This window comes from Eublepharis macularius, chromosome 18, assembly GCF_028583425.1.
Source record: "Eublepharis macularius isolate TG4126 chromosome 18, MPM_Emac_v1.0, whole genome shotgun sequence".
NCBI lineage: Eukaryota > Metazoa > Chordata > Lepidosauria > Squamata > Eublepharidae > Eublepharis > Eublepharis macularius.
Genome location: NC_072807.1, coordinates 34550708 through 34576755, shown reverse-complemented (window position 1 = coordinate 34576755; position 26048 = coordinate 34550708). Strand labels below are relative to the sequence as shown.

General features: G+C 47.6%; 1 protein-coding gene across 1 annotated transcript; it reads right to left on the bottom strand.

The window, feature by feature from the left end:
- Positions 1–2471: 2471 nt before the first annotated feature.
- ISL2 (ISL LIM homeobox 2) lies at positions 2472–18391 on the bottom strand. Its single transcript, XM_055002865.1, has 6 exons — positions 18334–18391; positions 17543–17732; positions 16279–16550; positions 13109–13392; positions 8842–9009; positions 2472–3287 (listed from the first exon to the last, which is right to left on the bottom strand). Exons 1-6 carry the CDS (start codon positions 18389–18391, stop codon positions 3171–3173), a joined length of 1089 nt encoding a protein of 362 aa, XP_054858840.1. The 3' UTR covers positions 2472–3170.
- Between the last annotated feature and the right edge of the window lie 7657 nt (positions 18392–26048).

Sequence of the window (26048 nt, the reverse complement as noted above, 5' to 3'; positions counted from 1 at the left end):
GCGGGCCCGAGTATCCTCCGACAGAGAGTTCCACCAGGGCTGATTCCGCACACGTTGGATAATGCACTTTCAATGCACTGTAGTAATCGTTTAGAAGTGGATTTTTTGTTTCACCCACGAAAAATTAAGTTCCAAATGGTCTCTAAAGAGGATTGGAAGTGCATTATCCAACATGTGCGGAACAACTGCAGGTTGGGGCCAGGACTGAAAACGCATGCAAAGCACATACTCCATCACTAAGCCACAGCCTCTCCCCAGTTTCCTTCACTTTCCCTCAGAAAGGCAGCTACCCTGAGGTTCTGACAATATGCACATTTAATCATTTAATCTAGCTGCCATTTTTATCCCACCCTTCCTATAAAGGGAATTGGGCAAAAGTGGTTCTTGTTCTGCCCTTTTTGTCTCGCAATCACCCCGTGAGAGAAGTTGAGAGCGCCTGGGCCAAGGTCGCCAGCTTCCATGACTGAGGAATGTAGATCTCTCCATTTCTACTCCAACACGGACCATTCCACTGTTCTCACTCCCTCAAAGACAGCTGACTAATTGAATCAGTATTCTTGAATTGGTTCATAACGCCCACTGCCTTAGTCATGCATCCTCCAAATGGACACAGACACAAAGAAATTGCAAGACAATACAGTTTCTCAACAGTGTAGCGAAAAGATGGCCCAAGGTAGTCCAGTGGCTGAAGCCAAACATCCATGTGGCGTGGTAAAAATACAATCATTGCTTTAATAAACAGTTGGGGAGGATTTTTTTCTAACTGCCCAGTAACAGTATGGTCTCACCTAGCTTGGTGGTGGGATTGATTTTGTCCCTGTGAGGTTGTCTGTAAGAATATTAGGGGCAGACGGTTGCAGCAAAGAGCAGTTTACAAAGTATGTCATTATTATCCCCACAACAACAAAAACCCCGTGAGGTGGGTGGGGCTGAGAGAGCTCTGAGAGAGCTGTGACTAGCCTGAGGTCACCCAGCTGCCTTCAAGTGGAGGAGTGGGGAATCAAACCCGGCTCTCCAGATTAGAGTCCTGCGCTCTTAACCACTACACCAAACTGGACGGTATATAAATCAAATGTTGTTGTTGTTGAACAGATCCTATAAGTATACAAAGCATGCATATCTGAGTGGCCCCCAGTGGGGGGTGGAAGCTTATATGGAGCAAGATTCTCTAGTGAGACCCTCACCTAGAAAGACTAACTTATTTCCAAGAGCTGGAAGACACAATAACCTGACTTCCTGAACAGCTCTGGGAAATGGGAGGGACTTGGAGCGAAGAGTTGTGGAACTCATACCTCCATAGACAATTCTGGATAACTGCAGCCCATCATCTCCCAGCCACAGGCTGTATGCGTTCCTCAGGCTAACACAGGGTTCATAGACCAGGCGTTGGGAAGAGGGGTGAAATGTAGGGAACTGATGGGGAATAAGATGCTAGCAGGACCAAGGATAGAGACTAGGAGCTGTTTTGCAAGGGAAAGTTGGAGAGGAAGGGAACAGGCTGTGCAGAGAGAGACAAGGCAGAAGAATGGCTGGGCCGCAAGAAAAGCTGCAGAGAGAGGTCACTGCAAAGGAGTAAGAAAAAAGAGCCCTGCTGGAACAGACCACAGCTCTACTTAGCCTAGCATCCTTTTTTTAGGTATGTCTTTTAAATAACCTTGGCGCTCACCTCAAGTCCAGGAGAGGAAAGGCTTAAGTGGCTTAAATAAATGTATGTGGGGCAGCGGCATAGAGGCCAAAGCCTCCCCTGTTGGTGCCCCCCTGCAACTGGCATTGAAAGGTATACTGCCACTGAACATGGAGGTTCTGTTTAGCCACTGTGATTTATAGTTGCTCATCAACGAATGTCTAATCCTCTTTGCAAGCCATATTTTTCTTTCTTCATCCACTGGCACCTTAAAAACCAACAAGAGTTGTTGATCTGTTCGACTGCAGATCAACACGGCTGCCCAACTGACTGTTTCTTTCTGATTTCATTTATGCCCCACCTTTCTCCCCAAGGGGGACCCCAACGCAGCACACGTCTTTCTCCTACCCTCCATTTATCCTCACAACAACCCTGCGAGGTAGGTTAGAGTTAGTGTGTGTGTGACTAGGTCAAGGTCTTACAGTAAGCTTCTGTGGCAGAGCAAGGATTCGAACATGGGTCTCTCAAATCCTAGTCTGACACTCTAGCCACCAAATCATACTCTAGCAGCTGTCCCCACATCCTTTGTCAGTGAGTTCCAGAGGTTAATTATACATCATGCAGGTTGTCCGTCTTGGTTCTCTGAGGGAAAGTATGCTTAAGTTGGCCAAGGAGTTCAGGCCAAACATGCTGCAAATCATATCCTTCCTATTTAAGATGCCCTTTTAGTTTTTCCATATGACTACCATATTTTGGGGTAGCTCCTCTTGCTAATTCAGACCCTCTAGAGCCGAGCAGTGATGCACACAGAGCGGATGGCTTCTCATCAGGTATTTGTTCTTTTATTAGTAACGTCAAAATATCGATCCCACCATTACCTGCTGCTGCAATAATAAATAACAATAATTTACTTTGGTCTGCAAAGGTTTTAGCTGCCCCTCCTCCATCCATACGATAATTTAACATTGGCAAGAGGGGAGGGGTAGAAACAAAAACACTGGGTCCAACGATCATGCAGATCTGGGGGCAGGAAGAATGCCGGTCCCCCTCCCGAGCCACCAAGCAAAATAAAATGAAAAAGTTCAAGATTTCTCCAGACATCCGGTGGCGAGTGTCAGATGGGATGAAGCCACGTGGTGTTTGGTGGGGGAAAGCGTGGAGGTGGTCGAGATGAACATGACATAGTAGCGAGTCTGAGATGATAGAGCCGGCTCCAGCCAGCCCAAGCGCCGGGTTCATCAAGGAGTCCTCTTCCAAAAGAAAAAGGGGAAATGTATTCTACTGTTACATGATTTACGGCTAATTTTAGCAAAAATCCAGCGTGGAGAAACATGGACTCTTTCAGAAGGCCTCGCCCTGTATTTTTCCACTTGTGGGCTGGAGAAGACGGCAGAGCCCGGAGATGTTTACAGCCAAAAATGGATTAGGGAAGAACAAGGTTTTAAATAAAGATAAATAATTTAAAGAGTCGAGTTCTGTTCGGAGATCAGGTTCTCATGCAAAGGGGGCAGGAGCATGCGCACGTCCATGGGGGGAATGGGTGGCCTCACGTCTCCACCGGGCTAGGAACCATGCTGTTGGGCGTGTCCGGGAGCTGAGAAGACAAGGAGGTCACGTCGCTGCCAGACGAGTTCCCCAAGGAGCCGGATTCTGAAAAGGAGACCTGAAAGGAAGAAAAGGGAAAGTGAGGGCGTCGAAATAAAATTGCTCAGGTGATGCTCCTTTCTCAAGAATCGCCAGTTGTTCGGGGTATGGTGGCCTTATTGCTCCAAATTTCCAAGGATTACAAAGGAGAAATGCTTCATTTCATTGGGCTCAGTGCCTTCAATTTTGACTGTTATAAACAGTCAAAATTGGCAGCATCACCAACCCCTTCTTTGTTGGTGCAAGAAAGAAAGAAAAAAGTAAATCTGTGCTGATGGCCACCATTGCATCTCTTAGCAGTGAATGCCACAGTTTAATTACTCATTGGGTAAAGAAGCATTTTCCAATTTTCTTCTCATAATTCTAAATCCAGTCCCCTGGGGCGGGTATTAGAAACAAAGACATATAGAGCTGGAAGGGACCCAAAGGATCATTTAATTCAATCCCTTTCACAATGGTGGGAATTCTCAGCTGCCTTCCCCTGCTCTATACCCGGAGGAAGGTGGAAAATGTCACAACCACGACCGCCTGGAAAGAGAAATGGGGGGGGAGCAAGCTATAATCACTGCTGCCGTGTCCAGGTAGGCCCTCCCACAGAGTGTGGGGCATTGCTTTCACATGTCCATCCAAGATCCAGGTTATCCAGATCAACTGATGCATGTATGTATTTATTTTATTTACGTCATTTATAGTCTGCCTTTCTCACTGAGACTCAAGGCGGATTACAGAGTATGAGGTTAATACAATCAGTACCAAGTAAGTACATTTCATGTTTATTGTTACGATCCAAGATCAGAAACCAGAATCAAAATCATCAACAGACATATACGTTAAATACATGTCATAAATATATAAAATATACTAAGCATAAAATACACTTCGTAATTAAAATTTGCTAAAGCAAAGCCGTGTTCTTCGGCCTAATTAAGCACAAAATCTGGCTACTTTAAATGAGATATCCTTACAACTATCACCAAGGAGTGAAATATAAAATTGATTTGATCTACCAGGATAATTTTGCATCAGTGGAGTAATGTATACATTCCAGATATTCTGGTAAAACTGACAATATAAGAGGACGTGCTCAATTCTTTCTACCATACCAGAGTGGCATGGACAGAGACATTTCTCGTACAGAATGCGAGCGTATCTCCCATCCAGAAGAGCAGAAGGAAGGACATTAAGTCGAGTGACAGTAAAAACTCTACAGTGTTTGGGGAACTCCAACATATGGAAGTATGAGAATGGAACAAAGTTTTAGTGCAAGAAATGCCTCCTTAAGATCAGCACACCTGCAAGTTTCTCCTGTCCCTGAAGGATTCGGGAATCCTGTAAGCTTTTCTGAGCTTCCCTCCCAGACTAGGCAGGGGGCCAAAGACAGGAGCAATGCAGGACTGGGCTCCATATTTCACAGTGTGATGTATGGGATACATATTTCACCCAGTGGCTTCTGGTAGCGTTAGTAAATGATCATTTAATTATGCAAGCAGTTTCCCACCACACTTCGCCATTATATTAACTAAATATGATACAGGATCCATTTTTGATTATCCTATAATCATTATATTGGAAGGGAGGGGTTGATAGGAACTCCAAAGTGCATACACTGATGATCAGCCATAGTTCATGTTCCATAATGTGGGATGGCTGAGCAGCAGTCTTGATCCCTGACCCAGCGAATAAACACAACCCGCTTTTCAACAAGTTGATTGGTGCTATTCTTTCAGGCCCATCTTCAGTGTTCACGTCCCCAGCTGGACTCTATTTGCCCTGTGTATGATTTTAAGCCAATTCTGATAGCCAAACGGAGAGCTGGGCAAGCTATCAAGCAGGGAGTTTTAGTTGTGTGAACTAGCTTGTCATTGGCCATTTTCACACTACTAACCTGCTTCCGTAACGTTGCGCAACGTTGCGCAAAAAACACAGACGATAGCGTCTTCTCGCGAGAGTTTTGTGCGACATCGCGCAAAACTCTTGCGAGAAGATGCTATCTTCCGTGTTTTTTGCGCAACGTTGCACAACGTTACGGAAGCAGGTTAGTAGTGTGAAAACGGCCATTGCTAATCACTTATTTGCACATATAGCATGGAGCAGAGACTATTGTGAGATGAGTCATGCCTCTGTGAGAATGCATCCAGCAAGGTTTAGGATTGGGATATGCCTCAGTTTTAAAGCCAAGATCTTCAAGATATATTAGAAATCTCTCCCCCAAAAAATCACATCGTATATAGAGGGTAGGAAGATGCAATATAGTATTTTTTCTCCAGAGCTACAAATATTAAATTAACAACCTGATTCTGCGTTCTTCCTAGGGCAAAACATCGACTGCACTCAAAACTTGTCCAGGACGTATCTGCATTCTAATTACAGATTTTCCTTTAGCTTTTCCAATTCCATCCAAAAACAAAACGTACCCATCGTAAGCCAAATCTGTAACATGTAGAAGTATGTTTCCCCCCAACCCACCCTGCCACACATAGTACTTAAGATGCGATGCAAAAGTTACAAATGTTGCTGCTTTTCTTTTAAAAACAACACACACCTGGGCATATCTGAAATATTACAACGATGTTGTTGCCGAAGACGCAATGGTTGGCTTGCCTAGAAAGCACCCTTAGACAGGATTCCTCTACTGTAAAGATGGGAAGGGGTGCTACATCTGTTTATAGTGTTACATTGTTGCAAGCAGCTTACATTGTATTTTTATAGACAGAATTTTAAATTATTTATTTCAAACTTGATCCTCATTTGAGCATGTAAACAAAAAGTTTGCTTCCCAGTAGCATTTTTTAAATAGAGAATGGATGTATTTCATGATGTATTTTCTACAAAACCTGTGATATTAGTATTATTTTTATCCTACCCCTTCCTCCAAGGAGCTCAGTACAATGAGGCGGTGCATAGCCTCCCCCACAATCTTACTAAAATCTTAGGAGGTGTGATAGCTGAGAGATTCGTTACCCCACATTTCAGGACAGAATAGGGATTTTAACCTAGATTTTTCTAATCCTAGTCTGGCACTCTAACCATTACACAAAATTGCCTATATTGCAATTGTAGTAGAAGCCAATTAGATAAATACAGTTATGTAAATATGTAAAGTAAAACCAGGTAGCTTGATTCTGGGTTCACTTGAGCAATTCGTTTTGAATTTGCTGACATTCTCAATTTTACTACCCAATGGGAGGCTGTCAACCATTGCTTGCAAGCAGGGCTTTTTTTCTGGGAAAAGAGGTGGTGGAACTCAGTGGGTTGCTCTCAGAGAAAATGGTCACATGGCCGGTGGCCCCACCCCCTGATCTCCAGACAGAGGGGAGTTTAGATTGCTCTCTGCGCCGCTGAGTGGCACAGAGGGCAATCTAAACTCCCCTCTGTCTGGAGATCGGGGGGGGGGGGCACCGGCCATGTGACCATTTTCAAGCGGTCCGGAACTCCGTTCCACCACGTTCCAGCTGAAAAAAAGTCCTGCTTGCAAGTACATGACTACAGTTTTACTTTGCCATCCTACTGAGCTCAATGTAACTACTCAAAGTAAATAACTTGGGGATCACAGCCGACATGCTCATTTATTGCCTCCTGTGAGCTTGCAGCTATGTAGCATTTTACAACAGTTGTAACAAAAGTGCCTTGAAAATTAAAATAATAATAATAAAAACTGGCACTGAACTTCTCTGCTTCCTTAGAGGAACTTTCCAAAATATCAATAGCTCTTTCAGTAACTGGACAGGTTTAATTATATGGTACAAACTGCCACTTTGGTGTAGTGAGAGCCAGTTTGGTGCAGTGGTTAAGAGCGGTGGGACTCTAATCTGGAGAACTGGGTTTGATTTCCCGCTCCTCCGCTTGAAGCCAGCTGGGTGACCTTGGGTCACTCACAGCTCCCTCAGAGCTCTCTCAGTGCCACCCACCTCACAGGGGGATTGTTGTGGGGATAATAACAACACACTTTGTAAACCACTGAGTGGGTGTTAAGTTGTCCTGAAGGGCAGTATATAAAGCGAATGTTGTTGTTGTTGTTATTACTCACTCCAAATGTTATCTGGATGGTGGGGGCAGGGTGGAAAACTGAAAATGGAGCAATATTTGGAAAGGAGACTGTTGGAATTAAACCTTAAATCAATTCAAGAACAGGGCAAAATCATTTTGTTTACGCACTCAAAACCTGGATCGAATTACACATTGCACGTCAGATGTTTGCAAACTTTTTTAGTGTCCCAACAGACGAACCGTCGGCCTCAAATTTATCTTATTAGCCTTTAAAGGAATGACAAACAACCTTCAGCTTCAGTTCCAACCTGGAACTCAAATTTGTTATCGAGTGCTACAGGCTCGCACTGCCTATTCTTTCTAAACAGATTTCATTACCCCCCACCTCTGCAAAACATAATCAATAGCAGATGCATTAAGCAAAGAACCCAACAGGAAAAACAAACGGGCCTCTTAAGACACCTTAAAGACTGACAAGGTTTCATTCCAGCATATAAACGTTCGTGGACTGCAGCCTGCTTCGTCAGAGGCGTGATTCGCCAGGCCGGTTGGGATCAGCCTGGCCCAATTCCACAGTTTCAAGTCTAAACATTACAATTTTCAACCCCGGTCGATCATTCCAGTTCAGTCTTGTAAGCGAGAGACACAGCAATTAGCCAAGGCAAACACCAGCAATCATTCTTACGTTCGATTAATTTGTTTAACACACGGAGCTGCCACCCCTGGATTCCAGATTTGCATTCGCAAAACACCTTTTCGCATCTCTGCTCATAAGCAATTTCAAGGGATGGCTGAAAAATTTAACCTGGTCCAGCTTTTGGAAATACACCACTGGATATAGAACAATTCCAGAACTATCTCATGGATTTATTCAGAATAGACTAGAAGATTTTTAGCGTGAATCTTCCCTCGTCCCATCATCATTAGGGATTAGTAAAATAATAATGATGATAATAATGATAATAATGAGGATGATAATAATAATAATAATAATAATAATAATAATAATAATAATAATAATAGTTATATGCCATCCTTCAGGACAAAACATCCACCCAGAGCAGTTTACAAAGTGCATTATTATTGTCCTCATAACAATCACCCTGTGAGGTGGGTGGGACTGAGAGAGCTCTAAGAGAGCTGTGACTGACCCCAGGGGAATCAAACCCGGTTCTCCAGATTAGAGTCCTGCCACTCTTAACCACTAATCCAAAACACACAGTCTTATGCATGGAGGAACTGGCCGAGCGAGGTTGAGGGGATGTGAGCCAGACCAAGAGGTTAGAAAGATGGTTAAGAGAACAATAAGGTAAGTCCTGCTAGGCCAAACCAGTGGTCCACCCAGCCAATCATCTTCTGTCCTGCTGCTCTCTCCTGCTATTGGCTCCCAGAAATTAGCTATTCAGAGGTAGGGTGCTTCTGGACATGGATGTTCCATTTACTGACTGAGCTGATAGCTTTATCCCGCTGTGAATTTATCACTTGGTTTTTAAAAGCAAGCGGCTTCTGGGCTGGGTAGGGTGGCAGGACAAGGAAAGGAGGGGGGTGTTCTCCTTGGCCTGAGGGACAGGGGTCCACCACCTTACCAGTTGCTGAAAGGCGGGCTGGTCGAGTTCACTTTGCAAGGCGAAGTCGCTGAGCGCTTTCCAAGGAGGCTGGTAGGTCTGCACCTCCACGGCGTTGCCCTGCACAGCACTGTCATGGCGGATCGGGCTGCCAGCTACCAGGGGTGTCCCAGTTAAGCCCTGCAGGCTCTGTGGGAAGGAATGGGAGAGAAACAGTCAGCAAACCCCGTCCTGCCTCCGTTTTCTTAGCAAACAGATAGAGGAGGCAGTCTGTGATCAAAGATTGGAGCAAGGTGATGCAGAAACCTATGGGGTTTCCTTTCCCCCAAAGGAAGCACCAAATCAAATCAAATACCTTTAATGGCATACAAAGATCTAAGGCAGCACCAGACAGAGTGTCAGTCTAGGATCAAGGAGACCCAGGTTCGAATCTCCAACTCTGTCATGGAAGCTCAGGTTGTGGGTCAGTCGCACCCTCTCAGCTTATCAGGGGAGGAGGAAAGAACAATGTTGGAAGCTCTTTTGGATCCCCCTTGGGAGGAAAAGTGGGATGTTGCATAAAATCAATAAAATATTTAACATCAGATAAAATCACAGACGGGAGCCTGGGACGGGGCCTTCACCTAATCTTGAGAAATCAGGTGATGAATTCCAAGAGTTTGTCCTTTCCACTTGTGACTTTCTAATTCTGGCCTCCCTGTGAAGCTATCTAGCACCAGCTATGATTTTTTTCTTTTAGATCCCGAGTGAAAGCTGCTTTCTTTTATCAAGCTTTAAATGGGATTTAATTTTGATCTGCTAGCAGTCGTTATATAAATGGGGAGGCAGTAAGTTATGAAATGTATTGATTATTTTTATTAATTATTGTATTGATTATTATGTTATTGGTTATTGTACGTTTATTATTATTTATTATTATTATTTACACTGTGTAATCCACCTTGAGTCTCAGTGAGAAGGGCATAATAATAATAATAATAATAATAATAATAATAATAATAATAATAATAATAATAATAAATGTTAACTTTTAATTCTTTTTGCATTGTTTTTCTGATTGGTGTTTACTGGGCCAGGGGGAATAATTCTACACATGATCAGAGGCTCTGCCTTAGAATTATTTGATGTTTTTCTTTTCCTTTTAAAAATTCTGTTGTGAGTCACCTGGGTGACTGCATACAAAAAGACACAGTACACATTTCTTAATTCAGCAGGTAACACCAGCCCTTTCCCCATCTCAGTGGGACAGGAAAGTCCCAGAGTCACATACAGGTGGGGTGGCCTCATCTGTATTTGCTTATTTTCAAACCAAAAGATGCTGTGAGAGGGGGAGATGAAGCAAATGCCGGTCACTGATTGGTGTTTACTGGGCTAGGGGGAATAATTCTACACATGCTCAGAGGCACTGCCTTAGAATTATTTGATGTTTTGCAGCACCTCCAGTGCAAAAACTTTGACGCTAGAGAAAGAGGTGAGGGAAAGAATTCTGCTCCAAAGATTCCAGCAACACTGAGAAGTAAAAACAGCCACAATCTAAAAGGGTGGAGAAGCCATGTTTGAAATCTGCAATTATTTGGTTTAGCTGGGATTCTGGCCTTCTGCAAAATCCACCCCGCTTCTCCTATTCACTAAACAGAAATCTCTATCAATAAAGCAGTTATCCCTCCCTTCTCTAGCACAGTAAATGAATGGAAATTAAATCATGTGATTAATGGAGAAAGCATTTCGCCTTCCAATATGCAGAGGTGACCCTCCACCCAAAGGGGCAATCTTTCCCCCAGAAATTAGGGTTTTTTCCCCCATTCACTTATCTAGTCTTCTTTCAGGGATTTCTATCCACACACACACCCAGCTCAAATAACCTTATTTCCAGACAAAGCCAGCAGAAATAAATCATATCTGTTTTCCTCCAGAGTGGTTTTAAATGTAGGGGAGTTTTTAACTATTGCATTTTAAAACCTCTTGTTTTAAACTCTTATCCTTTGAAAACTAATATTGATGCTGCAGAATGGGGCGGGGAGACGAACAAACGACGATTGTCCTTTGGACGTTACTATATTTGCTCGAGTGTATCTGGGCCCGATCCTCGTAAGCTTTCCCCACTGCAACCGAATTGAAACTGAGAAAGAGGCCGCATGGTGTGTGTTAACAGTAAAGTCTATGCACGTTTACTCGGAAGTAAGTTCTGTTTGCTCCCAGGTAGACATGCCTAGGATTGCAGCCTAGAACACACAAAGGAGAAAAACGAAGATACCAAACGCCTTCGGGCATTCAAATTCGTGCACAATTCTTTGTGTTTCAGTGGCAGAAAGGCTCGCAAAGAACCCAGGGAGAAAACGAAAGCCAGCGGCTGAGAAGTCGAGAAATCCTTTCCTTTCCTTCTGCTCTCGTTACTTTTTTGCGTTCACCTCTCCTGCAAGGGATCTCGTCAATTTCACTCTGTTTCTTCTCAATATTAGTCAATTTCGCTGAGGGTAAACTTTGGAGTTTCTTTGTCATTCCGCAGCAAAAAGATATCGTGGTAACATTTAGGGCGGAATGCGCTCGGAGGCTGAAAATTCTCTTGCCCCAAGTCAGCTCATCTCGATGAACTTTAGGCACAGGACAAATTTTCTAGAGCTTTTATATAGCGCATTTCCCAGAGGTCAAAAGTATCTGGTCACAGTCCTATTTACAACAGCCTTATAAGGTAGGACTCCTGTATTTCCTCCCCAAATTACAAGGATGTGATCAGACGCAGGGAAACAGGAGGGCTTTGCCACCTACGGACTTTGTTTAAATAATTATATTACATCACGATATTTTGAGACACCCCCCTTTTATTTATATTTGAAACAATTTTAGATCGCCTTTCCCTGCGCAGCCCGCTATCCCGTCAGTCAGCAGTTTTCAAGCGTTCTTGAGCACAGACTTTTAAAATCCGTTCCGTTTCTTAATTTTTTAAAAAAGGCAAGGGGATATCTTTTAAGCGACACTGTCCGACTTCTTCTGAATTAATTTTCAATCGAATAAAATGGACAGGAATCTGGGTCAAGAATGGAACGTGTGCCAGCAGAATTGGGGAAGTCTTTCGCAGTCCCCTTGTGCTCCAACAACCACTTCAATATAAACCGAAAATCTCTTAAAACCCATCGAGGTTCCGAATAACCAAATGCCTAATAATTGCTTCCGAATAGGAGCCTGCAAAGGTATCGCTCTGACAGCACACTTTTCTTCCCAAAGTTTTAAGAGCAGCAATGGAGCGGGGAGGGGGACAGAAAGGGGAAAGAGATCCCAAAGATCCGGGAGGGTTTGACCGGGGCGGGTGGCAGGGGGAGGCTAGCTCCGAAGTTAGTCACAGCCCACCCGCAGACTTCTATTGCAAACTGTCGGTCGGTCTGAATGGTTCCAAGTTGCCCTTAACAGCATGCATTGCACTCCCCCCACCTCCACCACCCAGGTGGCTAGGATCTGGGTCCCCTACTCTTGGGAAAGAAGGGAGAGGGCCTTGGGGAGTGTGGGAGAGGAACCCTTTTGTTTCTGAGGCTGCGGAGGCTGCTAAGCAACAATAAATAAAATAAAAAATTTTGTAATCCTCCTGGAGTCTGGGAGAGAAAGGCAGACTACAAAAAAGGTAAAGAGTCCAGTAGCACCTTTAAGACTAACCAACTGTATTGTAGCATAAGCTTTCGAGAACCACAGCTCTCTTGGTCAAATGCAACTATTGTAGCATAAGCTTTCGAGAACCACAACTCTCTTCCTCAGATGCAACAATTGTAGCATAAGCTTTCGAGAACCACAACTCTCTTCCTCAGATGCAACTATTGTAGCATAAGCTTTCGAGAACCACAACTCTCTTCCTCAGATGCAACTATTGTAGCATAAGCTTTCGAGAACCACAACTCTCTTCCTCAGATACAACTATTGTAGCATAAGCTTTCGAGAACCACAGCTCTCTTCCTCAGATGCAACTATTGTCGCATAAGCTTTTGAGAACCACAGCTCTCTTCCTCGGATGCATCTGATGATGCATCTGAGGAAGAGAGCTGTGGTTCTCGAAAGCTCATGCTACAATGAAATTGGTTGGTCTTAAAGGTGCTACTGGAGTCTTTCCTATTTTGCAACTACAGACTAACAGGGCTAACTCCTCTGGATCTACAACAACAACAAAAAGCACTCCGGTAAACATTTGGGGGAGCTCCTTCCTTCCTTCCTTCCCCATTGCCTGCCCACCTCTGGCCGGGGGAGGGTCTGCGGAGGCCAGAAAGGGGAGGGGGTCCCCGTGCCCTGCCCCCGGGGCTGCCCTCACCGCCTTGTCGCTGTGCTGCTGCTGCTGCAGCTGCTTCATGAGGATGGACTTCTTCTTGTCCTTGCAGCGCTTGTTCTGGAACCAGACGCGGATGACCCGCGGGCTGAGGCCCGTCATCTCCACCAGCTGCTCCTTCATCAGCGCGTCCGGCCGCGGGTTGGCCGCGTAGCAGGTGCGCAGCGTGTGGAGCTGCTTCTCGTTCAGTACCGTCCGCACCCGCGTCGTCTTCTCCGCCTGCTTGTGCACGTGGGGACGCAGCGAGGACTGCCGCCCGGGCACCGAGTCTGCGGGGAGAAGGGGGCAGAGGGAGGGGGGTCAAGAGGGGCGCCGCCCGCCTCCGAGGAACCCCCCCCCCAGACCCCGGAGGCGTGAGGGCAGGCCTGGGACTGAGCGGCACTCTGCACATGCTTAGAGGCCCTCTCTTCTGATCGCCCAGGAGCAACAATTGCACCCTGTCACTTTAAAAAAAGATCCCTCCGGGGGTTAAACCTTGCTAGATCAACCCCCCCAAAGGAAGCCCTAAGTACCCCCCCAAGCCTGCTTCAGTCCACAAAGGGGGGTGTCATCTTAAAAACTAGGCAAGCCGTTTTAAACATGACATTAAAAATAATTGATTTCTTTATCGAAGTTGGAGCCTTCGTTTGCAAAATGGGTTGGATTGTAGTGTAGTTGCACTGGCACTATGTAATCCGCCATGGATCTCAGGGGAAAAGGAGGAATAATAATAATAATAATAATAATAATAATAATAATAATAATAATAATAATAATAATTTTTCTACGTCGTTATCAAATCACTTGGAGGCTTTTTAGGAAAAGCAGTATAGAAAGGAAAAATCACTGAGTCGATGCAACGGCTGTCCGATTGGGATCCGGCCTGGCTAAGGGCCTGGGAAGGCTGCAAGGCCCCCCAGCCCCCCCCCCCATATAAGCGGATGAAGGAAGGTCCCAGCCGGTCCCAGCCGGTCTTCAGACGCCCCTTCGGAAAAGGCCCCCAGACCCAGCGCGGTCCCGGAGGGCATTCAGCCGCTTTTAAGAGCTGCGGGAATTCCAAAGGAAGGAGCTCCGATCCTGCCACGCACCGGAGGACTGAGTCCCTCGGGGACGTGAAATGGATTTTAAAAGAACCCGGGGGGAGCCATTCCTTCTCGCTCCTGCCCTGCCCAGCGCATCGCTGCTCACTTCCAGGGGAAGGAGCAGAAGGGAAAGGGGGGGCGGGCTTTTCTAAACTGCCCCCCGGTCCCTCCTTTCGATCCTTTTCGTTTCCCAGCCCTATCCTAAAAGCAGGGCCCAACTGCAGGGCAGAAACGCCGGGAGCAACCAGGGCGCTGCGTGCATAAACGCGCACGGAAATGCACAAATAAATACATGCACAAACCTAAATAAATAAAAAGCCAAATATCGATTCGACTGCACCAAAACAAAACAAGTCCGGGTATCGTAAGAACTAGCAGAAGAATAAAGGCCCTTTATCACCGGGCTCCATAACAGAGAATGGATGTTTGCAGGCCTCTTTGAAAAACTGGGGGGTTAACGGGAGGCGGAACCGAATTGGATGACCCCAGCCCTGCCCCGGCCCAGAACCCCAAAGCGAACGAAATTCGGAGTCGAGGGTGCCCGAGACAGAGCGAACCGGCTCCAAAGCGCCGCTTGGCTGCTCCAAAATTCCCTGGGCAATCCTTTGCAAACGAAATGCCCGGCTCTAGGAGGCCCAAAATATCATCTCGCAGGGTAGATGGAGGTAGAAAGAAAGAAAGAAAGAAAGAAAGAAAGAAAGAAAGAAAGAAAGAAAGAAAGAAAGAAAGAAAGAAAGAAAGAAAGAAAGAAAGAAAGAAAGAAAGAAAGAAAGCTAGCTAGCTTCGGAAGGAACAGTTGCAGAGCCAGGTTGCGTAGGTGGGGAAAAGATTTTCCTGTCTGAGGGGGTGAAACCCCAAACATTCTGGTCCGCTGGCGTTTCTCAAATCAGAAATGCCCGGTGGGAGCTGGCTGCCCTTACGCTGGAAATGAATCGGGTATGAGTGAGTGGGCGAAGCGGGGCAGGATCCTGCCTTTGGCACCCGCGTCCAAAGCGCAGCGAAGAAGAGCCCTCCCGGGTTCCTTCCAATCTGGGATGAACTGGCAGAATTTGGCGCCTGGCAAAGAGGGTGGCCGAGGTGCCCCCTCCTGCCTGCAGCTTCGACTCCCTGCCCCGGGATGCTTTTTCCTCAATCCCGGATCTGCACCGGGCGGTGTGGAGCTGCCTTCCTTTCCTCCCCAGGGAAAGACAGAGGTGCCCCCCCCATATAATGCTTAGTGGGAGCAATTCCAAGCCAGCCTCACTGCGAAGTCAGTCCCGGGGGATGCTGCGGGGCTTGGGCCCAGGGAAGGGCCTTTAGGTGCTGGAAACAGGCCCGGCTGGAGCGTGGAGCATTTCCCCGGCCTTCCAGAGCCCAAAGCTGCCTTTGGGAAGGAGGAGAAGGGAAAGGCGGGCCTCCCCGCCGGAGCAGCTCTGGAGAGCCTCAAAGGCCGGGAGCTCGGGGGAAGGGGCGGGGGAGACAGGCCGGCCGGCCACCTCTGCGGCGGGCTCCAGGCCTCTCCTCCTTCCCACCGGGACCTTCATCACTCTCCCTCTACGCGTACCCGGGGCCCTTTCCGGGATCCTCTCCCCCAAACAGACAGACATCCACTCTGGGGGGAAGAAAGAGAGGGAGGGAGGGAAAGAAGGAAAGAGAAGGAGAGAGGGAGAAGGGAAGTAAGGAGGGGGGGAAGAAGGACAGAAAGAGAGAAGGAAGGGGGGAGAAGGAAGGGGAGAGAGAAAGGAGGGAAGGAAGGAAAGAGAGAGAAAGGAAGGAAAGGGAAAGGAAGGGAGGAAGGGAAGAAGGAAACAGAGGGGAAAAGGAAGGGAGAAGGGAAGGGAGAAAGAAAAAGAAATAGAAAAGAAGGAAGGAAAGAGAGATAAGGGAAGGGAAGAAAGAAGGAAGGAAAGCGAGGGAGAGAAGGGAAAGGAGGAGAGAAAAAGAAAGGAAGGAAAGAAGGAGCGGGCCAGAGAGGGGCCAGCCCTTGCATTCCTCTTCCGGGGGGAGTGCGGGCTCCTCGGGGCAGAGCAGAGACCCGCCTTCCCTTCCACCGCGGGGCCCGAGGCCGGCCAAGCCGAAGCCAGAGCCGCCCTCCCGCCCTCCCGCCTCGCCTACCTGCCAGCTGGAGGCCCGGCCTGGCTGCCTGCAGGTGCCCGGGGCTGCGCGGGGGGCTGTGGTCGGCGGCGGCGCGGTCGAGCAGCAGGCTGTGGTCGGCGCGGCAGAGCAGCTCGTGGTCCCGCAGCGAGAACTCGTCGCCCGGCAGGAGCTGGCGGCTGCAGACCGAGCAGCGGAAGCACTCCAGGTGGTAGACGTGGTCGCGGGCGCGCATCACCAGGTCGCTGCTGCTGAAGCCGCCCGCGCACTTGGCGCACTTCACGCCGAAGAGCCTGCAGCGGGAGGCAGCGAGCGGGAGGGCGGCGTGAGAGCCCGCGGGCAGCCCGGCCAAGCCCCCCGCCGGCCCTGCCTGTGCCCCGGGCAGAGGAAAGCACGCGAAGCCCGCGCGATGGGAGCGCAGCAAAGGGATCCACCGTCCCATTCGAGAATCGCCTAGGCTGTCGGCGATTCCGCACGGAGCAGGAATGGCCCGCAGAGGGGGCGTGGATGTAAGCGGGAAGAGCAACGGTTATCTATTTCAAAAGATAATATATTTGTGCCTTATATTACAGCACAGTAATATATTCTAGTGGAGCGCAGCACAAGCGGCAGGTTTCCCCGGAATACGAACCCCGCTGAATTTCAGCGGCACCAACTTCCCAACAATTATTCCAAAGAAGCAAAATTCGGGCAGCCCCTTAGAGACCAACTAGATTTCCAGGGGATCCGCTTCCCAGAGTCAAAGCTCCTTTCTACAGATACATTTAGAAAGTGGAAGTATGGAGGGGTTTTATCCAAGGTTTTACCTTCCGGCTGGATAAAACCCTGCAGACATCCACTTCAGACGAAGGGAGCTCTGGCTCTCGAAAGCTCATTCCCTGGAAATCGAATTGGGGCTACCGGACTCGAATCTTGCTCGTCTGCCGTAGACCAACACGGCTGCCCACCCGAGTCTCTTCCCAAGGAGGAACCCCCGCCGAGCAGTCACGGCAAAAAAGAATTAAAAAGAAACAGTCTTGCTTTCGCCAGTAACCTGACGCTGCACCCAAATCAAGGGGGGGCTTTATTTCCAAGGAAATGTACCCAAGAACGAAATGTTTCATGCACCCCCCCCCCCAAAACACACACACACACACAGCCTCCAAGAGAGGGGAAAGGCAGGACTCTTTTTCCTCCTGGGCTGCGAATTTTGCAAAACTTGCAGCTCAAACGAAGGGAAGAGGGGCTCTCGGAGGGTTCCGCTCTTTGCTTGCTCCTTCTGGGCTGAGAGGAGGGGGGGGATCACCTGATATAATCTCTTTTGCAATAGGTTTTGCCATCGCGCACGAAACAAGTGCAGGTCTCGTCCAAATACTGGCTACAATCCGCGCATTTCAGACACGCCGCGTGCCACTCCAGGTCCGGGGAGACCTTCAGGATGTACTGGTCGTGGATTTCGCTCCCGCAGCCCACACACATGGCGATCCCGGGCTTTTCTACCAGGGGAAACGAGCAAAGCACACTCAGAGCCCACCGAAACTCTCCCCGGGGTTTCTTTCTACCCCCGCTCCCCCAAAAAGGTATGAGAAATAGGAATATCTTCGACCCCTTCCTGGCACCTCAAAGGAGCCAATCCCCCTAACCAAACCGTGTGGGGGGAAAATCAACGGAAAACTCCGCATTTTTGCTATTTCGCATCGACTTCCGCTGCCATCCCGCTGCAGAAAAACTGGCCGAAGCTTGATAAAGTCAAATGAGAGAATCTGACAGGCAGGGCTGTCGTGCCAGAATAATAATATCGCCATTATAATAAACCCTCTCCCCTCTCTGAATACATCTCCGATTCACTGCTAGCTGGCTAGAGAATCCCCGAACAAGCCCCCCCATCATAACAACACACCAGCAAAGCTGGCAACCTTCGAGAAACCAAAGAGAAGCGAGGGTGGCAGAAGGGCCCCCCAGGTATTACGGTTTGTGCAAGACCTGCCCTTTGCTTTGGCCCAAAGAGGCTGGAGCGAAGCCCCTAAAGTCACCTCCCAACGCCATCCCGTGTTTGCAGATTCCAAGCAGGAGGTGGGAGAGGAGAGAGCTACTTACTTTTGGAAGGATCCCCCATAGCCCCCGGGAAAGGATGAGGAAAAAGAATATCCACCATGCAGGAAAGAGGGGTGCCCCAAAAGCGCGGTGCTGCGGAAAAGAGTGGGGGTGGGGGGAGCTTCCCCAGCCCCGGAGCCTTCGCCTGCCTAACTAACTAGTCCAGCCTGGAGCAGTCCAAGGGGAGGCTGCCCCGTCCCATACGCAGCATGACGTCAGCGCGCCGCGGACCACCCACCGGGTCCCTGGGAAAAAGGGAGGAGGCAAGGGCGGTGACGTCACCGAGCGCCCGCGGCAGCCCCTGGAGACGATTGGCGGCCAGGGAGAGGGCCAGCGCTGATTGGCCGAGGGGGAACAATGGAACGCAGGACGTGGGGGAGCAGGGGGGTGCTTAGGCGCATCCCCTCCTCTTGGGCTCTGCCCCGCCCCTGCTGCTCCAGGGTCGCCCACCGGCAGAGGCTCTTTGCAGCAGTTGCATAGCCGGGCACGGGTTCTTGCGACCGATTCCCTCCAGCAAGACGGGATTCCCGGGGGACCGTCCTTTTACTAAACCTCCCCCTCTCTGGGGGTCGCATGCGTTTGCAAACAGAGACTTTGGGAGTTTGGAAAAAGCAGAATCTTTGGCAGAAATGTGTTGTTTGGCATTTCCTGCAGTGGGTCACTAAAGGTGGATGATAAATGAAGAGAGACTAATAATACTAATAAAACAGCAGCGATAAGAAAAATAACATGCAACGGATAAGGCGGTGGCACCTTCTGTTTTTATCTGCTTTATCTCCTTTTCAGTCCAGCAGAATTTAAAGTTTGGATTTGCGCGCGCTGTGGGCTGCCTTCAGTGGGATGGTGGGCCGATCCAACGCTGCACCTTCTACAGAACTTAAGAGAATTGTGACCAGCGTGTAGGGAATTAATCTTGTGCCCAGACGCTCGGGCAGTCGCGCACACCGATCCTAGTAAATCACCTTTAGTCCTATGCAGTAACTCTGTATAGGATCAGGTAGGTGGCCGTGTTGGCCTGCAGTAGAATAGCAGGACTGGAGTCTGGGATGCAACAGGATTTCCAAGGTGCAAGCTTTCAAGCGTCAAAGCACCCTTCTTCAAATGACAGCTTTGGGAAGCTTACACCCTGACAATCTTGGCGGTCTCTAAGGTGCCCCCGGACTCCAGTCCTGCTAGGCATAGGATCGCAGCGTGAATATGCCCAGAGAAGCGCAGCCCAGACCCTTTGCTTTATTGTCTGCATAGATGGGTTAACACAGACTCTCTAGGCTCTTAGAAAATCTGCCTGGTTTTGAGAAACCCTCAACTCTTGTTTTTTCCCCTTTCTCCGCTGCTGTCTTAACAAGCAGAGCCCAATGGAAACGGTTAAACAACTTGTCGCCTTGGAGGCTCTCATTTCACCTCGGAAAAACCACAAGAAATCGTCTAGAAAATCTGTTTATTTCTCTTCCCCGCGCTAAACCAGCCTACGGACTAGAGAGCGCTGATTTCCAGGCTTCGCCACGTTAGTCAATTTCGGAAGAAATCCGTCTTGGTTTTTCAGTTGCTTTTATATGCGTCTGTTTGGATGCCTTCCTTTAAAAACGGCAGGAGTGCCACCCGGAGAAGGAATTCTGTTTGGGAGGTTTTCACGCCAAGGAATTATTTCGGACCCACCAAACGTGTAGGTTTTAATTCGCTTCTCTTGACCCTGCTGCCTCTGGGAGTTTGCAGAGCACTAGAAAAGTGGGATAAATCTGGGGTCTCTTTTTGAACTTGAAAAAAAAGCTCCTTTCCCTTCACTTTTTATTTAAAAGCCTGCATATTTAGAGGCTTCTTTAGACTAGAGCCAGGCCCGAAGCTGTTTGGAGAATTATTCCAATATAGGCGACATCATTGCTCGAATGGGTGTAGATTTTACAGTTCCACAGGAGCCTTCCTTAGACAGAATGGAAATCTGGCTAAAAGTTTCCACTGCCATACATTTGGTGTATTTCTTTCTACACTCAGAGAAGTGGATTAGATCAAATCCGTAGCACCCCCTTGATGTATCATTGCTCACACTATCAGTGCCTAACGAAGGAAAACGGAGCAGTGTTGTTCGGTGGCTAGAGCGCTGGGTTGGCTCATATGGAGGATCTGGGCTCTATTCTCGCTCAGAGGCCTTGGAGGGGCAAGCCAATCGCCTTCCTCACAACAATAAAAGTTCGTGTTAGCAATTTATATACTGGAAGGGGCTATAGAAATAATAGCGCATGCTTTCCCATCCTGATAGCTGAGGATTTCTGTGTAACTCGAAAACGGGCATTCCTGCACTGGCAGCGAAATCGCCCGCAACAGAAGTCGCTCTCTTGTTAACTGTCTGATCCAGCATCGGAAGAAATCCCCTCCAGCCACCGAAGATGCGCAGGAGAAGTTCCCGATGTGCTAACTATGGGGCTAGCTGGAGGGTGATATTGAAGTCAGTGGGCTTCGACTGGAGTAATTCTGCCTAGGATTTCACTGTAAATAATCACAGCGTAGCGTAATAGCATAGCAGGAAACTACCAGTGTTAATAGCAACTGGTAGTAGTAGCAAGCGTACTAGAAATTATACTAGGGCACGGACAATACGCATTATGACTGTCGTCCTATGTATCTTTCTTCGGAAACAAATCGAAATGCAAATCAAGCAAATGCTAAGCAAAGTTACTCCCTCGGCCACTGACTTTAATAGAGCAATCCTAAGCAAGGTCTTCTTGGAAGTAAGTCCCGTGTTAATCAATGGGACTAACTCCCAGGGAAGAGTTTTTGGGATTGGAGCTTTAGGGTATAACTCTGGGATTGCACTACGTAAAAGTAGTTAGGCTGGGAGTGTAACATCTTTTTCTTTGGTTGTTGGGGGTTTTCCGGGCTGTCTTGCCGTGGTCTTGGCATTGTAGTTCCTGATGTTTCGCCAGCAGCTGTGGCTGGCATCTTCAGAGGTGTAGCACCAAAAGACTTTGTCTTTTGGTGCTACACCTCTGAAGATGCCAGCCACAGCTGCTGGCGAAACATCAGGAACTACAATGCCAAGACCACGGCAAGACAGCCCGGAAAACCCCCAACAACCATCGTTCTCCGGCCGTGAAAGCCTTCGACAATACATCTTTTTCTTTCTTTCTTTCTTTCTTTCTTTCTTTCTTTCTTTCTTTCTTTCTTTCTTTCTTTCTTTCTTTCTTTCTTTCTTTCTTTCTTTCTGCATGACAATTGCTCTTCAGCATCTCAAGTGATCGTCTCGTGTCCATCTCGCCCTCGATTGAATGGAAGGCGTTTCCGTCTTTCCAACGGAACTGGATCGCAGTCAGGTTTGCACGCGCAAGGCGAGGCTAATTTTGGGTTTCACGTCGGTGCAAACTTCCCCAGGGAGCGGGCGACCGGTGGCCACGGCCCCCAATTTTCTCAAGAAGAAGAGAGAGGCCGGGCGCTGCGCCTCTCGGGGCTTGCCCATTTCCCGGGGTGATCCTGAGACCTGGGAGCCGGTGCGTCGCAGGCCTGACCCCCTTGGCACGTTCCGAGCCAGTCTTCTTTGCGCGCTGGTTCCCAGCCCCTGCCCCGGTTCCCCGGCCTTTCATTCGGATCTAGGGACCTCTGCTGGGGGAATGGCTGAAAGCTCAGCGCTCCACAGTCAAGGAAGGCCGGTGGCCTGCAAGGAAGATGGGTTGCTCAGAGCTGGAAGCCCAGGTCTTGCCAGGGAGGGCACCCAGGGCGCAGGGCTAGAAGCGCACCAGCATAGGCGCCTGGGAATAGATCCAGGTCGGGAATTTGTCTGTCTGTCCGTCTGTCACCTTTCTGGAAAGGGACACACTTGCTGCAAGTAGATGCAGAGGAGTTAGCCGTGTTAGTCTGTAGTAGCAAAATCAAAAAGAGTCCAGTAGCACCTTTAAGACTAATCAATTTTATTGTAGCATAAGCTTTCGAGAATCAAGTTCTCTTCATCAGATGCATGGTACAGAAACAGTTTCTGTACCATGCATCTGACGAAGAGAACTTGATTCTCGAAAGCTTATGCTACAATAAAATTGGTTAGTCTTAAAGGTGCTTGCTGCAAGGTAGTTTCAGGTGAATAGCCGCATTGGTCTGCTGTAGAATAACAACAACAACAACATTCGGTTTATATACGCCCTTCAGTACAACTTACTTTACTTTATTTGGTATTTAGCCCACCCTCCCCGCAGGCTCAGTACCGGGTACAACATTCATAAAATATATAATTGTATAAATACCAGGGCTCATTTTGAGAGGGAACGCACAGGAACGCAGTTCCCAAAAAAGTCACATCAGGTGGCCCACCTGATTTTGGGCCCATTTTGGACTGGATCGGGCCCGAAACGGCCCAATTCGGGTCCAAAATGGCCAGGATCAGACCCAAAACAGCCAGGGTTGGTCCCAAAACGGCCAGGATTGGGCCTCGGACGGGTGGTGGATCACTCTCCTGCTCAGCAGCGGCCCAATCCTGACCATTTCGGGGCCCTTTTTGGCCATTTTCAGCCCCTTTTTGCCATTTTGGGCCCAATTCCAGCCCTGAATGGCCAGGATTGGGTCCAAAACAGCCAGGATAGGCCATGTCAGGGGGTGAGGCATATGCAAATCTGTCATGCTAATGACACACTTCTAGTGATGTCAAGGGGCGTGGCATATGCAAATGAGTTGTGCTAATGCGTTATGCTAATGAGTTCCTGCCGCTCTTTTTCTACAAAAAATACAATAATTGATAATAAAATTGATAAATACAATTAAAATCATATCATAAAATCATAACTCAGATGGCCTATTGCACATTCCTGCCCTCAAATACAAAGAGGGAGACACACAGACGGACGGGATGTCATTGGATAGGAGAAGGCGACGGGAGGCTCAATGATGGTCCTAATACTGGCCTCCGCCATATGCCTGGTGGAACATCTCCATCTTGCAGGCCCACCAAAATGATACCAGATCTTGGCAAGCCCGAGTGTCTTCAGACAGAGAGTTCCACCAGGTTGGGGCCAGGACCAAAAAAGTCCTGGCCCTGGTTGAGTCGCCACAACCAGGTTGAGTCGCCACACTCGCTCTAGCCGTCTCAGTTCCCACTTCATCAGACGTAGCTCCTCCGTATACCAGGGGACCTGTCTGACTCGGGGATGGGGAGGGCGATGGGGAGCGATCTCATCAATGGCTTTCGAGAGACGGTCCTGCCAGTCTCCCACCAAGTTACTCAACGAGCCACCAGGGGGCATTGGATCCCGCAGAGCATTCTGGAAACCAATTGGATCCATAAGTCTCCCTGGGCGAGCATAAATCAGCTCGCCGCCTATGCAGGAGGGGGCTGGCACTCCCAGATGAGCCTTAACACCCACTCAAAGCAGTTTACAAAGTATTTTATTATTCTCTCCTCAACAAACACCCTGTGAGGTGGGTGGGGCTGAGAGAGCTCTGATAGAGCTGTGACTGACCCAAGGTCAGGGAATCAAAGCCGGTTCTCCAGATTAGAGTCCCAGTACTTTTGAGCACTATACCAAACTGGATCTCTGCAGGAACTGCAGGATTTGAGTCCAGTAGCACCAGAGACCAACAAGATGTTCAGGGTAGAAGCTTTTGAGAGTCAAAAGTCTCTTCTTCAGAAGCCAGGCAATCAGTACTAGGGAATCCAACCCAGAATGTCAATTTAGCCTTAGCTCCTGAAAGTTATTTCATTGTATTAAAAATGTCCATACAGTGAGAATGTATTGTACGTTTAAAAATACTTACCAGGTGCCATCACTATTTATTTTGTATTGGATTTAACTAATTGTAAGAATTCAATACAATATTACTGTATTGGATTCTTACTAATGTTATGTCTTCGTAAAATTGTGTTTATGTACCCTAAACCTGTTCATTCAGAAGGAAATCACATTCCCTGCAGGGGCATTTCTTCCCTAGCAAAGTATGTTTCGGATCTCAGCAGGGCAGTCCTGTCAGTCTAATTGGAACAAAACAAAACAGAAGTCCAGTGGCACCTTAAAGACCAACAGCATTTATTCCAGCTTGAGCTTTGGCGAGACCCAGCTCACTTCTTCAGATACAATGGAGCTTCTGAAGCGAGCTCTATCTCATTTCTTCAAGGTGCCACAGGACTTCTGTTTTCTTTAGGATTTCAGCCATATAATCCTACCAACTTCACAGGGCTTTACTGCAGAGGGTTTACAACCCAGCCTCCCCTGAATTAGATGCTCAGGGTTCATTGATGGTCACCCCTCCCCAGCTCCCAGCTCAGGCTTTTTAACCAACAGAAATATGTGTAGCCCCTTTCTCCTGTTGGATCAGGGCAATGATCTGCAACTAGCTAAGTTTTCAGAACCAAATGCTCTAGAAAGCTGCTTGGCATACGCTTTATTTAACTTTAAGAAGGCTATACAAACTTTCCCAACTGATATTTGGCACAGAGAAAGTTTAACTGCTTTTTACAAAATGCTGATGAATGTTTGCATTCCTTGCTTTTTCTTCTTTAATGAGATTTCTTCTTCTTCAGTTTGCAAGATTCTTATTGTATTCTTAACTGCCTTGAGAATTTGTCCCTTCTTCTTTAGCACATTTCCAACATACATTTGAAGCATCCTTATACATTCTAGCCAGTTTTTCAGGAGTCATATACCAACGATACATCATCTTATAAAAATGTTCTTTGATACTGGAGCTTAAAGTAAATTTCAACCCCCTTGTCCACATATTTTCCTATTGTACCATTAATATGTCATGTCCACAATTTTTGCCCACTTAATCATACATTCTTTTACTTGCTCTTCTTCTGTCTCAAACCTCAACAAAAGTTTATACATTTTAGAAATAACATCAAGGGTCATTTTGTAGAAAAAGAGCTGGAGGAACTTATTAGCATAACTCATTAACATATGCCACGCCCCTCGCCATCACCAGAAATGGTTCATTAGCAAAACTGATTTGCATATGCCACATCCCCTGGCATCACTTATCCTGGCTGTTTTGGACCAAATCCTGGCCATTCAGGGCCAAAATTGGGCCCAAAATGGCAAAAGGGGGCTGAAAATGGCTGAAAAGGGGCCAAAATGGTCAGGATCGGGCTGCTGCAAAGCAATCCAGGATGAAACGGGTCCAAAATGGCCGAGAGCCAGGTGGGCGGGGCCACCTGACATGTGACTTCTTTGGGGAACTGCTGGAACTGTGTTCCTGCGCATTCCCCCTCAAAATGAGCCCTTTATAACATGTTCATCATTTGTATACAGGGCATATCAAATTCAGTTTTAGATTGCTCAAAGTCATAGTGACTCTTGTCTAATTTAAATCTCTCCAAGATTTGCATATAGGGAAACCACTGGCAAGTGTGCCCTTCTGCTGCTGAATCCTTTCTTGATTTAATTTTAACTTGGCCGTGAAAGATTCTTATTGTATTGTTAACTGCCTTGAGAATTTGTTATCAATTGATGAATAAGTTGGAGTATAAAATGAAGTAAGCCGAAGCCACAGACACAGCAACAACTGGACACAGCCACACCATAGACCTAGACTGGGTTAACAGTTGTGCCTTCCTCCCAAGTAATTGTGGGAACTGTAGTTTTGTAAGAATGGGTTAGGGGTGCAATTTTCATTGGAAGAATTAAACTTGGGGTTGTGACATTCATGAATTTAGCTGGGCGGAGGTGGTGGATTATCCTTCTTTGAATATTTCCTCAGGAGGGTGACGTTAATTCATGGTGATTAATCAACAATATTACTGGAGATAT

Bases quoted from the DNA above. Each gene is read 5' to 3' on its own strand.
- ISL2 (XM_055002865.1), bottom strand. From the start codon at position 18,391: ATGGTGGATATTCTTTTTCCTCATCCTTTCCCGGGGGCTATGGGGGAT. The intron at 9,010-13,108 runs GTGAGGGCAGCC...TCCTTCCCACAG, and splicing joins AGCAGCACAGCGACAAGGCG to AGCCTGCAGGGCTTAACTGG. The intron at 3,288-8,841 runs GTAAGGTGGTGG...TCTTCCTTTCAG, and splicing joins AGCCCGCCTTTCAGCAACTG to GTCTCCTTTTCAGAATCCGG.